Genomic DNA, 22,590 nt, shown 5'->3' with positions numbered 1-22,590 from the left:
ATCATCAACACTTCTCTAACATTTCATAAATTCATATCTAAGTTGTATATATGTGTTTTCATATGTTACTTCACTACTGTACCACTTATTTTCAGACCCAGAACTCAGTTCTTAAACATCCCCTGCTCTTTGATCTCAGACCTCCAACCCCTGTGTCCCTCCACACTTCTCTTTCAGCTCTTTGAAGCTTTTTACTAAGCCAAGACCATAAGGTCCATAATTAAAACCACTCTGTTGCACACATTGTCATTTCCTTTGCCTTCTTCTTCCTGAGCTGTATATACCTAGAAAACTTCGAACTCTGCATGAATGTCATCATCATCCTTTTCTGCACAACAGAAGAAATGTCACACCATGTGGAGTGGGACCATTACAGTTTCCTTGTCTTTAACACCATCTGAACGTCAACACTACCTACAAAGCCCTGATTTCCTACATAGATGGCTCCTGTACCCCACTAGATGCTATTTAAAATGCTTCTGCTTCCTTTTCTATCACACCCCCTCCCACTATCTGTTCCACTAATGAGACAAATACATACTTGGGAAATAGAAACCATCCTCCAGTAACTAAAAAATTAGCTAGTCTTACACATCTCATCATTCTTTGCTTAAAAATCCTAGGTAATTTTCATCACCTTCAGGATAAAATCTAAATTCCTAATTTGGCTTGTCATAATCAGTCACTGCTAATCTTGTTCTCTCCTGACAGTTTTTCTCTTGCACTACAGGTTGCAGTTATATTGCGTTTGTTTCAGTTCTATGAACTAGCCATGCTTTGAGTACTCATTACATAATATAAGCATTATCTGCCTGGAAGGCAATAACCAACCTTCCATGTTGGCCAATGTCTATTTATCCTATAGAGCTCAACTTTGGATGGCAATTACTTCAGGATGTCGTAACTGAGTCCCCGGTATTAGATTAGGTATTCCTCATGCACTCTGTACTTGCCTTGCATTAACACTTATTTCATTATATTAAACTTTCCTACTTACTTGCCTGTAGTCTTCATTGTCATATGAGAGTCTTGAGGCCATTGATTGCATTTTGATATTGTTTGCTGAACTCAGTGCCTGGCACCTAGCATCTGCTTAAATGAGTTTCTGAAGACTGAGTGATCATAAGTTCAAGTGGCCATTTTATGATAAATGAGATCTCATGAGAAAGAAAACTGTTCTTTATCTCAAGTTCATAGATAATGCTTCTTGGATACTGGATAACATAACTCTTAATAGTAAATAAAGGAGGGTGTTTTTCTAAAGTTTTTCTCTAGGTCAATAGAATTACATCAAAACATGGTTCTATAAAGATCTTCTGTTGCAAAATGATCTTATGTACATGGGAGCTGCTATTCAGACAAAGTTCAGGGGTAAATCAGTTTTTAATCAGTGTTTAGTAAGTTTAACTTTTCAGTGCCTGATGAGTCCTTGTAAAATGTAGCCATTAAAATGCAGAATTATATTGTGTCCACAAAGATGAGTTCTTTCTTTGTTGTCAAGCACTTGGGATATATCAGGAGCAACACAAAGTTCCATGTCCTCATGGAGCTTACATTCTAGCAGAAGTTCTCTCTAACAAATAAAGAAAACCAGTAAATGAATGAAAAACAATTGTTATATTAGAAGATGATAAATGCTATTGAGAAAACAAAACCAGAGTAAGGGAGAAATAGAAATATTGGGGTTGAATGTATGGTTTGCAGTTTCGAGTAGTAAATGGGTAACATCTTATTAAGGAAAGGTTTGACAAGACAAATTTGATTAAAGGCTTGATAGCAACAAAATTAGCAGAAGAGCTTCTTAGGCAGTGGGAACAGCCAGTGCAGATTTCCTGAAGTGGAAACCTGATTGCCATGCTCGATATAACAACAGGGGTTGTGTAGACCCAAATGATTTCATCATTTTGCAGTGTAATATCAATCAATCAGTTTTTGTGAGCATTAATCCATGTTTCTTGGATTTATAACCACTCAGTATTTTGGAGCTGGAGCTAGAGCTAACAATATTTCCTGAGTTGGATGCAGATAAAAGCATAGATACCCTTATGCTCCAAGGGGCAGCCTAGTCAGAGGTAGGAATGGCATCCACTTAGGAAAATTGAGAGGCCTGATGAGCCCAAGTGTCTAAATCAAAGACTGTGCTTTTCAGCGCAGAGGTAGACTAAGGCAACTTCTGTGGAAAGAGCTAAGATTCTGCTTGAGATTTCAGGTTCCCCTCCAGCACATAATTCAAAGAAAATTTGGAGCCCTCATGTTGTCACATAAAGCGTGGTCAAATTATTTTATCCAGAAACATATTAAAGCAGTTGTAATACAACCCCTATTTTAGTTATGGGGGGAACTATATCCAGAAGATATTTAATGTTGAACAATATGGTTATCTTTGAATACCCAAATTAGAGATAAGTTAGTGGTTTGACAATCTTTCCTTAGAATCCAACGCATCCTTCTTATCAAAGTACCATTGTGTCTTGTACAATAATGTGAAGACATTGTTCAGCTGCTTCTTTGGAAATTACAACGTCTATCTGTATATTTACAACTAACATTTTAGCACTAAATAACCAGTCATAAACCCCTACTTCATTGTTTGTAAACTACTGCAATTAAAGGCATAATTTATTTTAAAAGGCTTTTTTTGCAGAAAAAAATTCACAGTCAAAGCTGTGCTATATTGGCCAAATTGCAGCCACATATTCTGCCACTTTTAGTAAATTGTTGCTTACTCTCAAAACCTTTTATAATTGATAGGCTGATCCTAAAGACTGAACACCTATATTTAAGTTTCAAACTTACTACATTTATATAGCATATTGGTGATAACAGCTGTAATTAATTAAAGTCTTTATTTATTAACGAAAGACTTCTCTACTGAATAGAACTTCTCTGTACTCTAATATTTCATCTAATGGAAATTGTGGTGGAAATAGGAATGGGTAACAGCGGAAATAACCTGAGGCACTTTGTAATGAAGATGTGAACCACAGCTTTTTTGTCCATTCAGACGGTGACATCCTCATCCTTTTAATCAGCATACTTCATTTGGATCATGAAAGCACTATAAATATTAAATCACAGTGCAGTCAAACATGGATTATTGCCACTTCTTTTAATGACTATATGACCAAATTCTATATAGTATCAATCCAGTGTGAGTCAGAGTCCTAAGACAGTGCTATTAAAGTGGAATAATTATTTTTTATTATCATCATCAAACTGAGGAGGACTTGAACATCTAATAGCCTTTGTGAAGGAAGCCTTGCTGTTTTAGGAACTATAGTCAATCTTTACAAAATTCACCACAAATTTTACCACTCTTTTCTTTCTATCTAGGGAATAGTGATTCCCATAGTTCCATAACTAAAAATGTCCCATTTATATTCATGTGACTACTATAATATGGAACTTAAAGATTTAAATGCAAAATACTGAAAAAATGGAAGTAAAGATTTTTATAGTAATGCAAATCTGTGTTGCATATGTTAAATACTTTCATGGTTTAGAAAGTGAATTGTGTTTAATAGCTCAACATTTTTCACTGGGTTTGCAGTGCTAATAGATTGTCATCCACGTTTTTAAGTTGGTATCCTGACTTCTCAAATATTTACTTATCACATTTTCATGTCTACTAGGAAACATACAGACAAGCATTTTATATAAAATGGGATGTTATTATTTCTGAAAGGCTTGTGTGTGTGTGTGTGTGTGTGCGTGTGTATTTTTATTGACCAGTACAACACTGATCCCTAATAGGTAAACCCCTGTAGGTTCTCTAGTCAGAATGTTCATACAGGAACCAGGCTGACATGTGTCCTAAAAACAAGGGGACTTCTGAGGTTAGTAAGGTGACGGCACACCATTTGACAGTAGCACCAGAGAGATGAATCAAGGCGGTGGGGGGGGCAGCCAAAAGACTTTAAGTAAATCTGAATACAGGTATATTTTTCTCAACACATTCTTTTGATTTTATATTCATATTTTTATTGTTCTGTCTGTTTTTCCTCTTCTCCTCATAGATTCCAAAGAAATTGAGATTGCTGGAAAATATTACTCCTATAGCAAAATAAGCTTTCTTTTGGGAGCAAAAGTGTTGGCAGTTTCTCTAACTTGGATTTTCCTTTAGGTGTACAAAAGTGACTTCCTAGATAAAGCAAAAGGATCAACCAGAATGTTCTTTTGATCATATAGTTCTTTTGACACTATAAAATAGTGTCACTTAATGGAGAATATTTTCCTAATGTAAATTGCCAGCATGTTCAGTACATGAAGTTGTGACCTTTCTGAGCATTTTTCATCCATCCAGCAAGTATTTATTGTGTGTTAGGAGGTATGTAAAAGCAGGGTGAATTGTAAACATAATATAAAACAGAAACCCCATGTTTTGGGACCTTGAAATCTATTCATAGTGACAAAATACATACATGTGAAATAGTTTATTAATAATACCAAGCAACATGTTTAGTGCTTCAATTCTTTTGCTTTCTTGCTCATTTTTTTCCAATTGCTTTGGCTTTTCCTTTCACTGGCCCATTGCAATTTCTATCTCTCCATCAAATGATGGCATTTCTTGAGTCTGGGTCCTGAATTCTCTGCATTATCTCTAGTCTTTCAGTAGATGACGACCTCCATATCCATTAATTTTCACCTATACCCAAGGTCACTGACATTTATATCTCTAGGCCACTCTCTTCAGCCTTCCTGATATTTCCCCTTGAATAATAGACCCTAACACTGATTCATGGTCTTCGTTTCCAATCTAGAACCTATGCCAGTATTGTTGCCTCAGGGAATGACACCAACATTCATCCAATGTGATGTGATATCTAGAAACCTAATAGGTCTTTTGGCCTTTATTTCTCAATCCTGCCTACTTCTCTCTATTATCTACCAGCCCACCATTCTAACCCAGGTTTCCTTTCATGCTTCAGCTGAACTAGACTGATGATGCTTAACTTGTCTACTGTGATCTATATTGATCCTTTTTAAAGTATTGCTTATACATCACACAGAATTATTTTTAAAATTAAATTTTCAGTTCCTATTATCCTATTGTTTAACTGTGTTAATATAGAGAGTGAGGCAAAACTAGGTTTACAGTTGTGCGTACACAAAACACAGTTTATTCTTGTACTATTATTTATTTATTATTGTATTATTTTCCATATGAACAACTGTAAGCCTGTTTTGCCCCACTCTGTATGCCATACAGTCATTTATTTTTGTACATGACATTTGAAAGTTAGCTTGACCTGGTCCCAGTCTATCTTTGTCTTAACCCTGCCTACTCCAGCTATATTGGCCTTCACCAAGACCCTTAATCCTTGTCCTGCTTCTTCTTTTACAGACCTGTGAGTGTAGCTCTTACTGATTTGTAGCTCCTAGCTTAGGCATCATTTTCTTAGGGAACCTCCTACTAAGAGGTTCTCAGGATACAGTGTATCTTTCCCTCAGGATTCACTACATAATTACATTTCTTTATGTGATTATTTGGTTGTTGTCAGTCCTTCTACTTGCTGAGGTTACATGATAGCAGGAAGAATATCTGTTTTGCTTACTATATATTTCTAGTATATATATCACTGTGTCTGGAATAAGAGCTCAAAATGTTAAATGAATGATTTTTGTGAATGAATGGATGAATGAATAAGTGAACAGTGACTGCAATAGAGAAAACAGAAAATTGTTGAAGAGAATAGGAATAAGTGACAGGGAAGGGTTAATGGAGGATATGAATCTTAGGGTGCTCTTTGGAAGGAAATGGAGATTTGAAAGAAACTGGGGAAAGGAAGGCATCTTGAAGTGGGGAAGCACACGAGTAGAATCCTAGGAATAGAGATTGTCTCTTTAGATGAAAGGATGATAAGATGACAAGTTTTCAGGTGTAACATTGTAGTTCATTTTTGTGAACAGTTGGGGTAACCTTGGCCACACAGTATTAATTCAACTTTATGGACTTTGGAATTCCAGGCAGTAAGAAACTGTCCCAATAAAGAGTTTATTGAGTATATCATTTTCACTGAAGGGATTAAAAACTTTACTAATTATTGTTTATGATCAAATTCTGCTTTCTCAGAATAGAATACTTCGATTGATCTTTCAAAAAACAACAGAAATTATAATAGTTTGTTCAGTCAGTGATTACTTGGGGGTATTCTGTGGAATTATTTGGAAAACCTTGCTGAAAATGACTATAGTCAAGTGCTTCAATTCAGATCAAGATGGTAAAGCCCTTCACTTATTTACTTAGTTTTAAAACTCTTCTTTATTTCCCTAGTATAAATTAATGCATGCATAATAGGATAATATAAATTATGGTATCACCTACCTTCCTTATGAGATGTATATCTTCTACTTGAGGCAGATGAAAATGATCAAAAGTAAAAATGGAAAAGTAGTCAAGTGTTGCTGTTTTGTATGTATTTCATTGCTCTTCTCTTTTTAAAATCTTGTTTTGTGTTGGTAACCTATTCTGTGTTTGGGCAAGCATCCCCTAAGCTTTCATCAGTGACTGAGAAGCGTTCATTATGTACTCTGTTTGACATGGTCATTACTTAATGCTCACTTAACAAAATTCTACATGACCGAATTATCACAGTGGGTAAAGGAACAGATGGCCAGCTGGCCAGAATCCATGCCTGCTTTGTTTTATGCTTTCTCAAGTCTGCCGCAAAGAAGCCACATGCAATATCTGAGGAAGCAAATCCCAACAGGAACTCGCCTGTCCAGCTGTGCTCCCAGTGCCCTCAGCTGGGAAGTCGCAGTAGGCTCTCCTCCCATCTGAATGCAGCTGGAACATTTCCTACGGGGATGTCTCTGTTTCATAGTAAGATGGTGTAACAGAAGGCAGATTCAAAAAGCAAAAATAGCAATTATTCCCTCGACTTTCTGTCACTGCCTCCAAAATTAAAACCACTATCCTAAAGAGCTGCAGTGTTGTGGAAATAGTGTAACATTTTTGTTAGCACCTATGTGTGATTATCAGATTCACCCACAATCTGATATTTCACAAATTGTTGCAACATTCAGAAAAGAAAATCAGACTTGGTCAAGGCTTATGTTGGATTATCAAAAACTGGCATATGTGACTGAGAAAGGCTACAGTTGAAAATGCATCAAATCATTAAACTTCAGGTGTTTGTTATGGACTATGAGTAGTAGTTTGGATTTGTATGTTGATATTCTTAAAATTAGTAATAATTTTCACTCGATCATCATACATTTATGAAGCAATGCCAAAGTATCTAGCACTTTCATTTATCATTGTCTATGGGGATATATAAATATAAAGAGTAGGGGTTCCAGTGCACACATAGTATATTAGGGAACAAATGAGGCCCATGAAATAATCAGAGGAGGAAGCAGTGTACAGTGAGATGCTAATCTGATAATCACACAGTAAGGCAGCTTGTTCAGTAGGAGCCTGAAAAAGGTGAAGAGCTGTCAGAGAAAGATTGATGAAGAGCATGGAAATTTTGTGGCTGTTTAGAGACACCACGTAGAACAGAAAAATTGCTTGATGCTCCTGACACTTGAACTCAGATATTTGCTTATTATAATACATGTGGAACACATTGGTCTCTGCTCTGTCTTTAATCCATGCACCATCCTGTAGGCGCGTAGAAGAGGAAACAACCATGGTAGCTAATGGCAAACTTGAGTATCTTATTTATTTGTACCACCAGCTGGTGTGTAGTCTCAAGCCTGAGTTGTATTTTGCCATCCATGGCATGTGAGTTCTGACAGATGCATCTCTCAGACAAGTGATTTGCAAAGTTCTCTTTGCAAACAGCTCCTTGATTAAAGACAACTTTTTGAGGAGTTAGAGAGAAACTGTAACACAGGTAACCAGAGCTGGTTTCCTGCAACTACTAGAAGCAAATAGAGACTTTTTTCACAGATTGATTAAAAAAATATTAAATGTATGTTTTACCAGTTAGTTTAAATGGTATTTATGATTTCTGAAATTTCACAGGAATTTTCACAGGGAAATCATTACTCTTATTTTAGTGTCATCTGAAAAAATAAAAGTATGATACTGATTATCATGATAGCTTATATTTTTGATATCACATTTTTTTTAGATTTGGGAGTGTTAAGCCCATTTACCCAAGATTTTAAGGTGCATGTGGGTGTTATATTACTAATTTCAACAATAAATAATTACTCAGTTCTATATGACATTTATTAATTTCTACAAGGCCTTTCATAACTATCCTTAATGTTCATTGACATTATATCAGATTTAATTTTCTTTGTTTTAGAAAAATAAAAGGGAAAGACTGTCTTTCTCTTGTGTTCACCACATAGTGCCCTGCTGACAATAATACTCCACAATCACTCAGTCAGCAAATATCATCGGTGTGTTCAAAGATGCCCCAGAAGAGACAGCATGTTCTGGAGAATTAACAAAATGTGTATGCATTGTAACTGCAGAGTAATGAGACAGATGACCATTTGAGTAATAAAACATTCAGAGCTGCACATTTCCATTATGCATGTGTAGTTTAGGAAACTTGTTTTGGTGGTGGTGGGAGAGATGAATGGCCGTGGCAGAGGTTGGGAGACTGCGCTCCATGATAACACACAGCCGTAGCATCACTTGTCACTCTGAAAAATGATGGATCCTGCTGCTGTATTAAGTTACACTAATGTTTCGTAGTCTGTTTATTTATAGGGAAAAGAAAACCTACCAGCTCATGTAACCAAAATGATTATGTGTGTTCATAGAAATAATCCACATGAAGACTTTCTCACAGTGTTGGCTCTCTACCCAAATAACATACTGCCATTGGCAAGCCCAACTCTAAACAAAAGTTTTAAGTGGATATAAATTAACCCCAAGAAAATCTCCATTCTTTCTTCACATTTTCTTTTGTCCTGCAGTGCCCCGTCATCCAGAGTACCCCCTAAGTAGGCTGTTTGGCACTCTTCCTAGGCACTGTTTAGCATTTAAAAGGCTCTCTTATGTCCAAAACTTTATAAATGTATATATCATGATAAATATATATCATGACTATATATTTATATACGTAAAGACTATATATAAAGACTATATACACACTCATACTCTTGCTACTGTTCAAGGCTATACAGGTTTGAGCAAACAGAAGAAAATTCACAGAGCTGTGAGGGTGCTTGACATGCCTTTATTCAAGTGTGGGCAAGCCATACACACTGCAAGGTCCCCCAAGGTCTCTGGGTGGCACCTGTCCCCCGGTGGGAAGCCCCTAATTCTCTCTTTTTAAAAAAAAATATTTATTTATCTTTAGAGGGGAAGGGAAGGGGAGAGGGAGAGAAATATCAATGTATGGTTGCCTCTTGTGTGTCCCCTGCTGGGAACTGGCCTGCAACCCAGGCATGTGCCCTGACTGGGAATCGAACAACCCTTTGGTTTCTAGGCCCGCACTCAATCCACTGAGCTAACCAGCCAGGGCCCTAATTCTCTTATATACTGAATTCAGACAAAGCCGGCAGGGTGACACAATGCGTTGCATAACAGTGAGGTTCTGCGCATGAGAGCCCACTCAATGTTATGGGAACCGTTTATCAAGCCCAGTCTCAAGGCTGTGAAAACACAGCCTATCTTACTTAGTTCCCCAGACATCTGGGTGAGGGAGCCACACTGCCTCCATTTACTCTACATATATTTTTCCATGAAAATGTATTTAGCACTCTCTGTGATGAGAGCCAAGTGAAATTAGTTTGATCTAAGGCGTTATTGTTGATACATATGAGTGCTCTGTCAGCCAATCAACAATAAATGAGGGCTCTGCTTTCCTCACCGAACTCCATTGCTATAAGAAAACAACTACTTGGGGACTACAGTGGTTCGAATAGCACTTCCCCAAAATTCATGTCTGCAAGGAACCTCAGAACATGACCTCATTTGTACATAAGTACTAGTTAAGCCAAAGCTCCGATAACAAAATATCGCAGCCTGGGGATCAAAATGTAGGCAGGTGCTCTCTCCCGAGCCCTTTCTTTCTGGGCAGTAGATGGCCAACTTACTCTTTTGTCCGCACTTGGCCTTTCTTCTGTGTGTGCATATCACTGGTGCCTCTTTTGCTGTATCAAAATTTCCTCTTCTTCTAAGAGAAATTATATATATTTTTTTATTTATCTACCCTTCCATCCTTTTTTTCTTTTTTAAATTTTATTTAGTTATTTTTCAAGTACAGTTTTCTGTCTATTTCTCCCAGCCCAGCCCACCCCACCCCGTGCTCCCCACCTGCCTCCCATTTCCAACCCCCTTAGTTCTCGTCCCTGTGTCCTTCATACTTGTTCCTCTAAATCCCTCCTATTTTTTCCCCTTAAATTCCCTCCCCTCTCCCCTCTGGTCACTGTCCCCTTGTTCTGTATTTCAGTGTCTTTGTTTTTAAAGAACAAAGCAAGCAAGCAAGCAAAATTTAAAAAATAAAAAGAAATTGTATTTTCTTAAGGGCCCATTCATATGGCCTCATTACCTTAATTACCTTTTTAAATGCCCTGCCTCCAAATAGAGTCATACTCTGAAGTACTGGGGATTAGGGCTTCAACATATGAATTTGGGGAAAACACAATTCAGTCCATCACAAGAGCTTTCTAGAAGCAAACAACTAAAGATCTTGAAATTAAATCATTTTATGGGTAAGGTTGAGACCTATCCAATCTCTGGTTTCCTTATAAGGAAAGGAGACATACAGGAAAGAAGACATGAGGATGGAGGCAGAGATTGGAGCTGTGCTGGTACAAGCCAGGGAAGGCCACTAGCCACCAGATGCCTGAAGATACCGGGAAAGGTTTTTCCCCAGAGCCTTCAGAGGGAGGGTGGCCCTGAGGACACTTTGATTTCAGACTTTAGGCCTCCAGACCTGTGAAAGAATACATTTTTGTTGCCTGAAGCCACCAAGTTCATGGTGATTTATTATAGCAGCCCTGGAAAACTAATTCAGGGACTCAAAAACACCTCTTTAGCCTCTCCTCATCTCAGTGCTATTCTGTAGAGTGTTATGTAGAGAATCTGGTCTTATTTCTTGAAGAGAACATTTATGGGTAGGTATTAAAAAAATCTTTGTTTAGCCCCGGGTTTCAATTTCATATTCTATTCAAATATTTTTACATTCAAAGAATAATCTGTCAATTTTTTTCTAAAATTAAATGCTTTAAATTTATATGTATAGTTTACCTCCCTCTATATGTATACTAAATAAGCATAGACATTTTTCCCTCAAATGGCTGAATTTTCCCTTTACATTTTAAAGGGAAAAAGAAGGTAGAGGGGGAAAAAAAGAATAAGAGGAGGAGGAAGAAGAGGAGGAGGGAGAGGAGGAGGAAGAACTAGTATGAAAACTGGCTTGAAATCATCAATCACATGAATGTTCCCAAAATAATTTCTCTTTTTTCCAACTGGTTTTAAAATAGAATAGCGGTGGTTGAAAATGACAACCACCAAAATGTTTGAAACTTATTAAATATAAAACCATCACTATAATATGATAACTTTAATGTAAGCTTAAGACCAGTATTCAGAGTGGAGTTTCAGGTCACAACTCTTTTTATTTCATTGTACTCCGAGCACTAAAACCAGCTCTTACAATTGCCTCATTGGCATGTCCTTATTACATAATAATGTACATCCATTTTTAATATCTAACTACCACTGTTCTGTGGGCACAATCTATACAATTGACCAAGTCTGTGTACACATTCTCACAGGAGAGTCTTAACCTATTTTCTTCCTTATAATACACACTATAAAGAATTCATGATTTGGAGCATAGTCTCTAAATGTGTGAAAAGCTAACTGTATTACCTATATGGGAGCAAGCTCAGTTCTCTGCTGCTAGAATAGTGAGAAGACATGTAAAATAGCAGTAAAACGTATAGATCTGTCGCTTGTGTGCGTAATTAATCTTGTTGACATACTTATATGAACCTGCATAAAAATGCCTGGAAAGCATGCTGTCGAATTCAGTAGTTCATTAATATTGACCATATGCTATCCCTGTTGTGCGCGGAGCTACTTAAAGATCACCTACAACAACATTACAGCATCATCGATTTTAAAACACCCTGCAGCCTCTTGTATCTTGAAAGTCCATTTATACTTTCAACATTAAGAGTGATATTACCAAGTGTTGTCTAATCAAATAATTGGACTTTTATGAATACTAATTAGAACTGAAGCTCAAAATCACTACTCTATAGATTTCTTTTGTATACCTATGATACCAAAAGAAGGCAAACTATTAAGAAGAGACTTTTGAAATGGAAAGCAATCGAAATTGCTGTTGTCTTGTCATATTTTCTGTTTTTACAAGCTCTAAGTGGTTGATAACACCTGTTTTCAAATCTTGAACTGCTATTGCATTGTCTTGGAAACCCTCTGTTTCATACCTGGATATGCTGATGTGCTACAGAAAGGGCCTGAGATTCCCCCAATACACCAAAGTTCTGTTTGCAAAAGTTAAGAATGTAACCACATTACAAATATTTACTACTCTTTTAACTAATGAAATTCTAGAACTAAATTTCCAGAAGTCATTACATAAACAAAAAAGTGTGTTAACTCTGAGCACAGCATATTCACAGTAAAGGGTAGCCATTTAAATTACTTTTAAAAACGAGGTGCATAAGCTGGATAACTAAGCATTTTTTTGTATTGTAAACTTGCTCTTCCATCTGCTGATGACTTTATTCCATTTAAATCATTTATCACACGTTGCTAGCAGAGTTTTCAGCACATACTAGGTGCCTAATAAATAAATGATATTTAACTTAAACTTAGAAAGAAAACAAAAAACTTCTATGCTAAACAGGGTCAGGGTCAGTTTCTCTGCTATACTCACAATACAAGCAACAGTATAAGCTATATGTGATTATTATTTATCAGTGTGTCAAGACCTTAAAATAATACCTTCAGTATCAAAATGGAGAAGATTATTAGGTGGGGGAAGACAAAAACTAATAAGAATTTCCCAAGATCTTTAATTCTCATGCAATTAGCCCACTTACCACTTGAAGAGAGAAACCTGAACACTGTTATGTGCCTTAAATGTTTCAGTTCAGCATAAAAAAACCTTTCTGTATGCCAAGTAAATTTTGTGAGTTGAAACCTTGGGCTAGATTTATTATGTTATCTTTATGTGCAAACTTGCATTCTGATTGTTTTTTGATGCTAGTGCTATAAGTGAATGTCTTTATTTAAACAGGAATTGTTAAATTAGGAGATTAAAACACAATTAATGGGAGCAGGCAATATTGAGTTTTTCTTGATTATACATGTGCCAAAGAGTTATGAGACATGTATTCTTATGCAAAAGTGCACATTCCAATGACCTGTTATTTACAGCTGTAATGCTATTACAGATGTAATACTCTCAAAGCTTAAAGTGTATCGGAGAGAAAAACATTGGAACTTAATTATAAATTTTAAGGACTTGAATCTTGAAAGCTTACAGAAAGCTTACAGGAAAGTTACTGAAAGTATCCTAATTCATTACTGAGTGAAAAACCAACAGATACTTACAGCTTAGAAACCTGAACTTGAATGTGGTTTAGACAAAAGATATAATGAGTATAACTCTATATTTCCTTATGCTTGCTTATTCAAAATGTATCACACACCTACTGTGTGCTGACCATGAGTCTTCCTATATAAAATTTACCATCTAATTGGGAAAAGCAACATGTAACCACTAATTTTAACACTATAGCATGAGTACTCTGAAAGAATGAAGGCATATAATATCAGCTCACAGTCCAAGTATCAGTACAAAAACAAGGAAAAAAGCCTACATGTTGGACAGATATTATTTCCCCCTATCCTCACAGTATAAGCAACACTCTATGCATATAAAAATATGCTATTATACAATAATATTGGGGAGATACTCATGTTTGACAGTTAATTTTAAACATAACTGAACTAGAGTACTGTTAGCAAAGCTGCACCTATCTATATTCATAATATCTAATACACCTTGACCCCTTGCTGAAAATACTCTGAAATATTTCCATTTAGGAAGTCTTTGGAGTACTGCATTATTTATAGAAATATGCTCAGTGAACTCATGCTAATTCTGTTTGCATCTGTCAAGACTAACATATAAATAAATACACAGATTTTCAACATGGCAAGGAGTGAGCTTTAATGGGAAGCATGCAGATTTGCAGTCAGGCAGATTGTGTTAAAATCTTAGATTTTCCAGTTAGACATGTTGCTTAACTTCTCTGAGCAAGGCTGTATTTTTTTTCCTTGAAAACAAAGATATATTTTTAAAAAGGTACATTCTTACAGAGCATTATAAAGAATACTATATATATATATCTCATGTTGCCTAGCATTCGAGGCACTCCAGTCAGTAAATCCTTGTTCCATGAGCCTTTCCTCATCCTCACCCCGTAAATGAAAACCACCAAATATTTTGGGGTAAGAAAAATTCAGTGATCACAACCTCTGTAATAGGTAATCTTTTTTTCTGAGACCCAGGTGTCAGCTGAGGTCATGATATCCTTTGGGGTGTACGTAAAATGAGCTCCAGCTCCCTAACTCACATCCTTTGGGAAACCCAGAGGCAGCACCCAGATTGCTGGACAGGCTTCACCTATGCCCTCAGGAAATATCTAGAGTGTCTAGGACTTTAGACGTTTCTGTCAACTCTGGCTTCAGGTTCCTGTAGCCACGGATTCTTGAATGCCTTGGTGTCATGTGCTGCAACACGTCCTTCTGCCAGGATGAGCCAGGGGAATAGTATAGCACTTTTCTTAACGCCACGCACAGGTCTGTGTCTGGCAGACTTGAGTGTAGATTTGGACATTCCAGCAGAACAGTTCGCATAATAGCTGTGCAAACAATGTCAGCTTGAAATGTAGACATCATGATTTCTTACTAGCTACTTTTCTTGATGTATTACAACCTCATAACACACTGCCTGACCCCTTCTTTTCCTAAAGTCTACTTCCAGCTCTGCTTTTGGGGTTTTCTCCCCTGGGTTTCCCCATCCGTTCTTAATAAAGCTCTGCCCTTTGTTATGCAGACTCATCCTCAAATTCTAGGCAAGTTCAACTTTTCCAAAGATGCAGTAGACTTCAGTCAACAGTGTCATCTATCCCAAGACCATATTCACTCCTTTGTCTTCAAAGTGACTTTAATAAACCACCTTCCTTGGCATCACAGCTATACCTGCTTTTAAGAACTGGCAGAGGTCTTATTACTTCAGCTTTTTTTTTCCTTAATCCTTCTCTCACCCAACTCTGTGGAAGGGAGAATGGAAAAGATGGTTATTTCTCATATAAATTACATCACTCTCTTGAGGGGTCAGGAATAGCTTAATCATTTTGCATTTTAATGAATTTTTTCCTCTGAGATACAATTTCTTAAACCCAATTTTCCTCACTGTAGCTGCTCTTTTTGGGGGAGGGAAATCACTAAATTCTTACTAGGCTTTGTTTTCTCGTTGGCAAAATTGGAAGATTGGAGTACGCATCTCCAGGACCCTTTATTTGTTCGATATTATGTAAACCTTTGACCATAATCATTTAGATTTATTTTGCCTTTAGCAGTTTATGTATGGTTTTCATTTCCAGTGAATAAAAAATTAAGTCACGTACTTTTCTTATTTTGAAGTGAACAGATGAATGAAAACTCTATTATCCTTGTATTTTATTCTCTCTACCTAATTAGTCAATTCTCTAAGGAATGTCTGTTTTAGAACTACAGAATCTTAGTTTGAGACCTAAATGCATCGCTCATAGATGTTTGTTTGAGAACCATTATTAAATCCTTCTGACCTTTATTTTTTTTTAATTGTAAAAGAGAATAGTAAAGACAGCCACCTCATGGGGTTACTGTGAGGAATAAATTAGATTATTTAAGTGAAAAGAATTTGTAGATTGTAAGGTGTCATCAAATGTTAATTCATTTGAAACGATGAAGGAAGTAGAAATTGAGGAAGACAGAGGAGACTTATGTTTTACAGCACATTTTGCATCTCTTTTTTTGTGGAGACAATTTATTGTCTACTAGGGACAAGAATGAATCTTTATCTGATTACATGCACAGAAATATATTGAGAAATATATCGAAATATATTTCAAAATGTTTAACATGAAGCATCATGAATGATGTGGAGGAAAACAATTTCAAAAACTTTAAGGTCCATATTTATTACCACAATCTACCTTGAGACTATTTTTTAATGTAAATAGCCACACAACTTACTACTTTCTGAATCTATGGAATTCGCATTTAGTTTGATCAGGTTTTCTGATGTAAACTGTTATAAATATATATATGCATTCTAATATATATATATATATATAATGTGCAACATGTAATATATAATTGAAAATAAAACATATTCAATGTCTTAATAGAAGAAAATGATTCATATTGCCACAAAACTGATCATTGGTGATGCACCTGCCTCCTGTCTCAGTCATTGGCAGTGTATCACCTCAATGGCAGGAATTGGTTTGTTGGATTTCCATGTACTGCACAGCACAACACTGCACACTTAAGTAAATGTATTGGCATGGAGAAATCTGGAGGAAAATCACAGATGCATGGATTTCTTTTCACTTTTTAAAGTCAGCCTTAACAAGAAATGAAGATCCAGACACTATCAAGTTGCCACATTGTTTCTTATTTTATATGTATCTTCATTCAGTTCTTCAACTGTTAAATTTCACAAAAGTTTAAACTGAAAAACACCAAGTGTCAAAGATAGCTGTTGGAGAAATAAATAGAGTTATAAATTATTGCCTCAATGCAAGAAGACAGTGTTGCCCCGCCCCTGAATGCTTCCTGTCCTTGACGTCCTATGGCACTGCTCAAAGTGACAATGGTGGATTTCCTTTTTATTTTATTTTATTTTATTTTATTTTATTTTATTTTATTTTTTTTATTTTTTTTTTTTTTTATTTTTTTTTATTTATTTTATTATTTTGTTTTGTTTTGTTTTGTTTTGTTTTGTTGTACGCTGTTCAGTTACAGTTGTCTGCATTTTCCCCCCACCACTCCCCCGCACCCTAGCCAAGTTCACCTCCCTCCCTTGCTTCTATCCTCCCCCTTGGTTTTTTCCATGTATCCTTTTTAGCAGTTTCTGCAAATTCTTCCCCCCATTATGCCCTCCTCCTCCCCTCTGGTTACTGTCAGATAGTTCTTAGTTTCAGTGTCTCTGGTTATATTTTGTTTGATTTTTCTTTTATTGATTATGTTCTAGTTAACGGTGAGATCATATGCTATTTGTGCCTCCTAAGTGCCCATCAGTAAATGAGTGAATTGAAAAAGTACGGTATATTTACACAATGGAACACTACACAGCAGAGAGAAAGAAGGAGCAACAGCAGGGATGGAACTGGAGAGCACTGTGCTAAGTGAAATAATCCAGGCGATGAGGGACAGATACCATATGATCCTTTTCTTTCCATAAGTCTTTTTTTAAATATATTTTATTGATTATGCCATTACAGTTGTTCTATTCCCCCCTTCATTCCCCTCCACCCTGCACACCCCCTCCCCCACAATTCCCCCCTTTAGTTTATGACCACATGTCTCAAGTTCTTTAGATTCTATATTTCCCCTACTATTCTTGCTCTCCCCCTATCTATTTTCTACCTACCATCTATGCTACTTATTTTCTGTACCTTCTCCCCCTTATCCTTCTCCCACTCCCCTGCTGCTAACCCTCCATGTGATCTTCATTTCTATGCTTTACTCCTGATCTAGCTGTCCTCTTAGTTTGCTTTTGTTTTAGGTGTGTTTAGAATGGAAGGGCAGATAAAGTGCTTCTCAGATAAGATCAAATTCAAGGAGTTCATCATTACCAAACCCTTATTGTACGAAATGTTAAAGGTACTTATCTAAGAAAAAGAAAATAAAAAAGATGAACAATGAAAGGACAGCAAAATCTTTCCGTAAGTCTTTAAATGGCTTTGCCCCCTGCTTGAGTACTATTCACTATTGTGCCCGTCCAATAGCCTTGCCTGATAGAGCACCCCCAGCTGCCTGAGGTTATCACTCTTCTCCTGCCCAATCTTTTCACCTTCCATTGAAACCATTGTTGTTTTTCTTTTAAACTAATCTTTCTCCAGGACTCTGGAATTTATGCCTTCATACAAAATCAGACACTTGGTTTAATTACTCCTGCGTTCTTTTTCTAATATATACATCTTAACTTTCTTTTCAGTGATTTCTCTTTGGCTAACAAAGGTGTTTTACCCTCTTCAATTAAAAAATGACAGAATTAGAGTACACTCTACATTTTCGTTGGCTTTTCTTCATTGCCCAGTGTGAGCTTTGAGCTTTTTCTTTCTTAAATGTGTGTTTTCTCTTTTTCACAATGTCCATTCAAGATTCTGCCCTGAGTCAATTCACATTTTCCAAAAAGCCAACTATAAGACAGAATTAAAGGTGCAAAAGATTCATTGGGAAATGCTTGTGATGGACCAAGGGGAGAGGGAGCAAGAGTGAGTGGGATGGCCCTTCAGGCTGTGACACAAGCCTTTCACCCCCGAAGGGAGAAAAGAACAGAAGAAAGAGTGCCTATGAAAAGCCTTACATTCCCATGTCATTTGAGGAAACCTCAGCCACACCAAAGGTACATCCAGAGCAAAGAATGTGCCCAGGTCAGGGTGGACTGGCCAGCTCTATACCCCACAGTGCTGGCGGCTGATTGCTCAGTCCACAGGAAACTGAGCACCACACTTATATGGCAGGTACCAGTAACTCTGGTGAACTTAACTTTCTTAAAAGTTAAAAATGATGATTAAACTGTCTTCTCTATATGTTCTGCAAAAGTTATCATTCTTCAGTAGGAACCACCACATCAGCCATCTGTGTCACCTGACTTATATGGTTACAGTCATTCATAAGTTTGTTCTTTTACCAGCAGGGCACAAAGCTCCCCAGTGTTTGTAGCTGCAGAAATTGCCATTCTGTATTCATTTATAAACATGCAAAAGATATATTAAAATTTAAAAACCTGAACAATACATAGTGCTGATATTTGTTGGCGTGCTTAGTGTATGTCAGGCACTGCTCTGAGTATTTTATATGTATGACTTTTTCAAATCTGTATTATTACCCTTTACCGTAGATTCCAATAGTGTTGGTATATAACAGAAGGTGATACAGAGGTGCAGAGAGGTTAATTAAGTCCTATAAGACCACATGGCTAGGAAGTGGCTAAACTAGGGTTCCCACCCATCCCTCTCCAGACCCCACACAGCTAGTATACTTCCTGTACCACTGCTCTGTAAAACAGTGGCAAAATGTTGACCCAATGTCTACTGTAAAGCATACGCATTATGCAGTGATATTTTTCTTCTGTCTTTCAGGTCCTTGCATTCCTAATCCGTGCCATAATGGAGGAACCTGTGAAATCAGTGAAGCATATCGAGGGGACACATTCATAGGCTATGTTTGTAAATGTCCCCGAGGATTTAATGGGATTCACTGTCAGCACAGTAAGTTATCCATGGTCATTGTGCTTTTATTCTTATTGATTACAAATGTACAAGCCATTATCATTCCTGTTTGTAGTAGAATAATAGCATCTTTGAGCAAAGGGCCCGGGCCATGGGCTGCTTCTCTCACACTGAGTACACCGCTTTCCAGCCAAAGTCTCCTGGACGGCCAGTCCTCCCCGTGGCAGGGGGCTCTCCATCTTTTGTTGTCCTTTCCATTAGCATTTAGCCACCCTTGCAAAATGTTGCTCTTTATATTAAAGTGATACCTGTCGCTTTCTTTGGTACTTGCCCGGACACTACATTCTTCAAGTTTCCCAGATGTAATTCCATGAACTAGGTTCAGAGATTATTCCCAGAAAGGAAAACACCCCACCACCCTATCTATAAGCCAGTTTCCTCCTTCTTAACGTAATGGTATTTTTAGCATGAAAATCTTTGACAGTTCAACAAATGTGGTATTTGCACTTCTCTTTTTTTATCCCCATTCTTATTTATCCTGGAAAGTTAAATGAAATATTTCCACTTGTAATGATTTCTTCTCAGAAGTAAAGCTCAACATAAATGCCAAGTGCGTGCGTGGGTCTTTAACTTCCATAAGCTTTCGGGAAGCAGGAAGGCCACAATGGACTGTGCACTGTCAGGGCAGGTTTTTTACAGAGGCCACAACTGCGTTGAGTCTTGATGGAGGGATAAAGTGCTGATCAGAGGGTGGCGAACAGGGGAGTGGATGGCTCATGGTGGGAAGTATGAGGATTGGAGCCCTGAACAGTGGTAATTAAGACCATGATGTCAGGAAGGAGCAGGTCAAAGCTGGATATGTCAGGCAGAACCAGATTTCCAAACACCAGTAAAAAATGCAGTATGTCTCCTGGCTCTGAGACTTTGAAGCATTTTATACTTTTTTGAAGACTTGTCATTACTAGGAGATTATGGAATTCCTGCAGAAGCCTGTTGAAGGACAAAGGGCATTTGTGTTCCTTACAACTCGCATTTGTAATTGTCTCTAAGAGCTCAGATCACCAATGAGGAGCTGAGAGGTTGCTAATTTTCTCAGCTTGGGTCTTGAGTTGCTAAGGCTGATTCCTCCATATGGTAGCATCACTGTTCAGCCTTCATACATGAATACCTCAACATATCCCCAGAAAGATGGAGATGGGAGCCCAAAATCCTGGTTGCCTTACATTTTGTTTACATTCACTGTATCCCATAAAGACAGTGCTACTAACTTATTAACAAAAATACACAGTATGTCAGAGCAGCGCTCAGAGGGAGACAGTCTATCTACCCAACTTGAATTCCTCCATTCAGAGTGGCTAGCATGCAGAACACACACACACACACACACACACACAGAGGAATCCCCCCTTAAAATGGTGATGGAATTTTCAGAATGGGCGGTTGCTCAGAGTCAGGAATTGCACTTAAGGGTCATATCATCCTAATGTTCTCTTTTCTGTGATATAGGATCTCAGGGAGAGGATAAGCGTACACAAAGGCAGATTCTTACTGTCAGGAATTCTTGAGAAGACATGTGGAAGCATCTGGAAGACATGTGTAGACTCTAATGCCACTTAAATATTTCATATTTAGTAGCCCTTTCATCCCAACCTACTGCTGATGTCAGTGTGAAGCTGGGGTTGGTCCTTAAACCAGAGATTGAGAAACTCCAAATCTAAGTTCCAGCTAATAATACCTGTATAACAACGTAAAATTGTTTTCACATCTCTGGGCTTTGTTTTTTTTCATGTTGTGAAGAAATGTGTACTTTCAGTTATCTTTAGTCACCTAGAAGTTCCACTGAAGACACCAAGTCCACATGTGTTTTTCCCAGTGTACGTGAGACTGATTCCCACATATTGGCTGGCTGTGAGTTCTTTCAACAGAACAATCAGGTTTGGAGAAATAGAACAAATCATTCTTGTCCTCATTTTCCACACACAATAAAAACCCAAATTTTTGCTCCCATAGCTTATACCATATTCAAATAAACTCATTAATACAAATAATTGTGTTGAATTTCAAGGCTTATTTTGAAGCATAAAGAAACCCTCCCCATTAACAGCAGCTGATCCCCAACAAAATCTTAAACCCATGGTAGGAATTGCAATGGAAAGCACTAGGCTGAGCACGTCAGTTCAGAACTGGGATTTTGTGGTTCCTGTTCTCTGAAGGGCATCACTATTAGAAGCCACAAAGAATGGAAGGAAAAGAACTGGATTTGGAATCAGAGACCTAGATTTGAGACCTGACCTTTACAGTTATTGGATAAGTGACCTTGAGCCAGTCAAATGACCTTTCTTCAATTGAAGACATATAAATGGAGGAATTAAACGAAAAATAGATTATCTTTGTTTCACACAGGTAAGGAGAGTATTATAACTAAATGGGTGGCTCGCTTACTGTGCAAAGGTTAATAAGCCCTCCTCTTTATAGATGAAATTGAAAAGGATTATATATTGGAAAGGCAGATTTAGAAGTGCTGGGATCCCTGAGAGCTTTTCTAGGTGGGGTAAAACAAAAGTAGCTCTTTTTAAAAAAAGATTTATTTATTTATTTACTTTTTAGAATAAGGAAGGAGAAAGAGAGGGAGAGGAACATCAGTTGTGGTTGCCTTTCATGCGCCCCCTACTGGAGATCTGGCCCACAACCCAGGCATGTGTCCTGACCTAGAATCAAACCAGCAATCCTTTGGTTAGCAGACCCATGCTCAATCCACTGAGCTACAGCAGCCCAGACAAAAATAGCTTCTTTAATCCTTTCTAAGAACTGCTAGATATTTGGGTTTGTTTATCCTGGCAGTAATATTTTTATGCCACAAACATGCTCTAAAACTTTGCTGCTCAAGGTATGGCTATGCATCAGCATTGCCTTGAAGCTTGTTAGAAATAAAGATTATCAGGTGCCACCTCAAACCAACTACAATGATCCCATGTCAACACCCATGCACATTAAAATTTGAGAAATACTTTCCAGGGCTTTTAGTGGCTAAAAGTAATCCTCTCATAGATTAATGTAGCAACTTTTGTGTTCAGTTTCATAGCAATGAAATGCAAGCTCCTATTGTTCTATATTTTTAATAACATCTTTGTCAGTGTTTTGGATTTTAGCCAGTACATATATATTTTCGTGGTAATGAAA

The 22,590-nt window shown here is 37.3% G+C and overlaps 1 protein-coding gene across 2 annotated transcripts in view; it reads left to right on the top strand.

Moving 5' to 3' along the window:
- Positions 1-22,590, top strand: part of EDIL3 (EGF like repeats and discoidin domains 3) — a 390,073-nt gene that overhangs the window by 173,306 nt on the left and 194,177 nt on the right. For both annotated transcript variants that reach the window (XM_037142971.2, XM_037142972.2), the window contains one exon: positions 19,321-19,449. In XM_037142971.2, the coding sequence (XP_036998866.1) occupies positions 19,321-19,449 (129 nt within the window). The remainder of the gene's footprint in view (positions 1-19,320; positions 19,450-22,590) is intronic.

This window comes from Artibeus jamaicensis, unplaced genomic scaffold (assembly GCF_021234435.1).
Source record: "Artibeus jamaicensis isolate MK-2021 breed Jamaican fruit bat unplaced genomic scaffold, CSHL_Jam_final contig_373, whole genome shotgun sequence".
NCBI classification, from domain to species: domain Eukaryota; kingdom Metazoa; phylum Chordata; class Mammalia; order Chiroptera; family Phyllostomidae; genus Artibeus; species Artibeus jamaicensis.
Note: the sequence above shows the minus strand (reverse complement) of the source record. Positions and strands in the feature narration are given on the sequence as shown.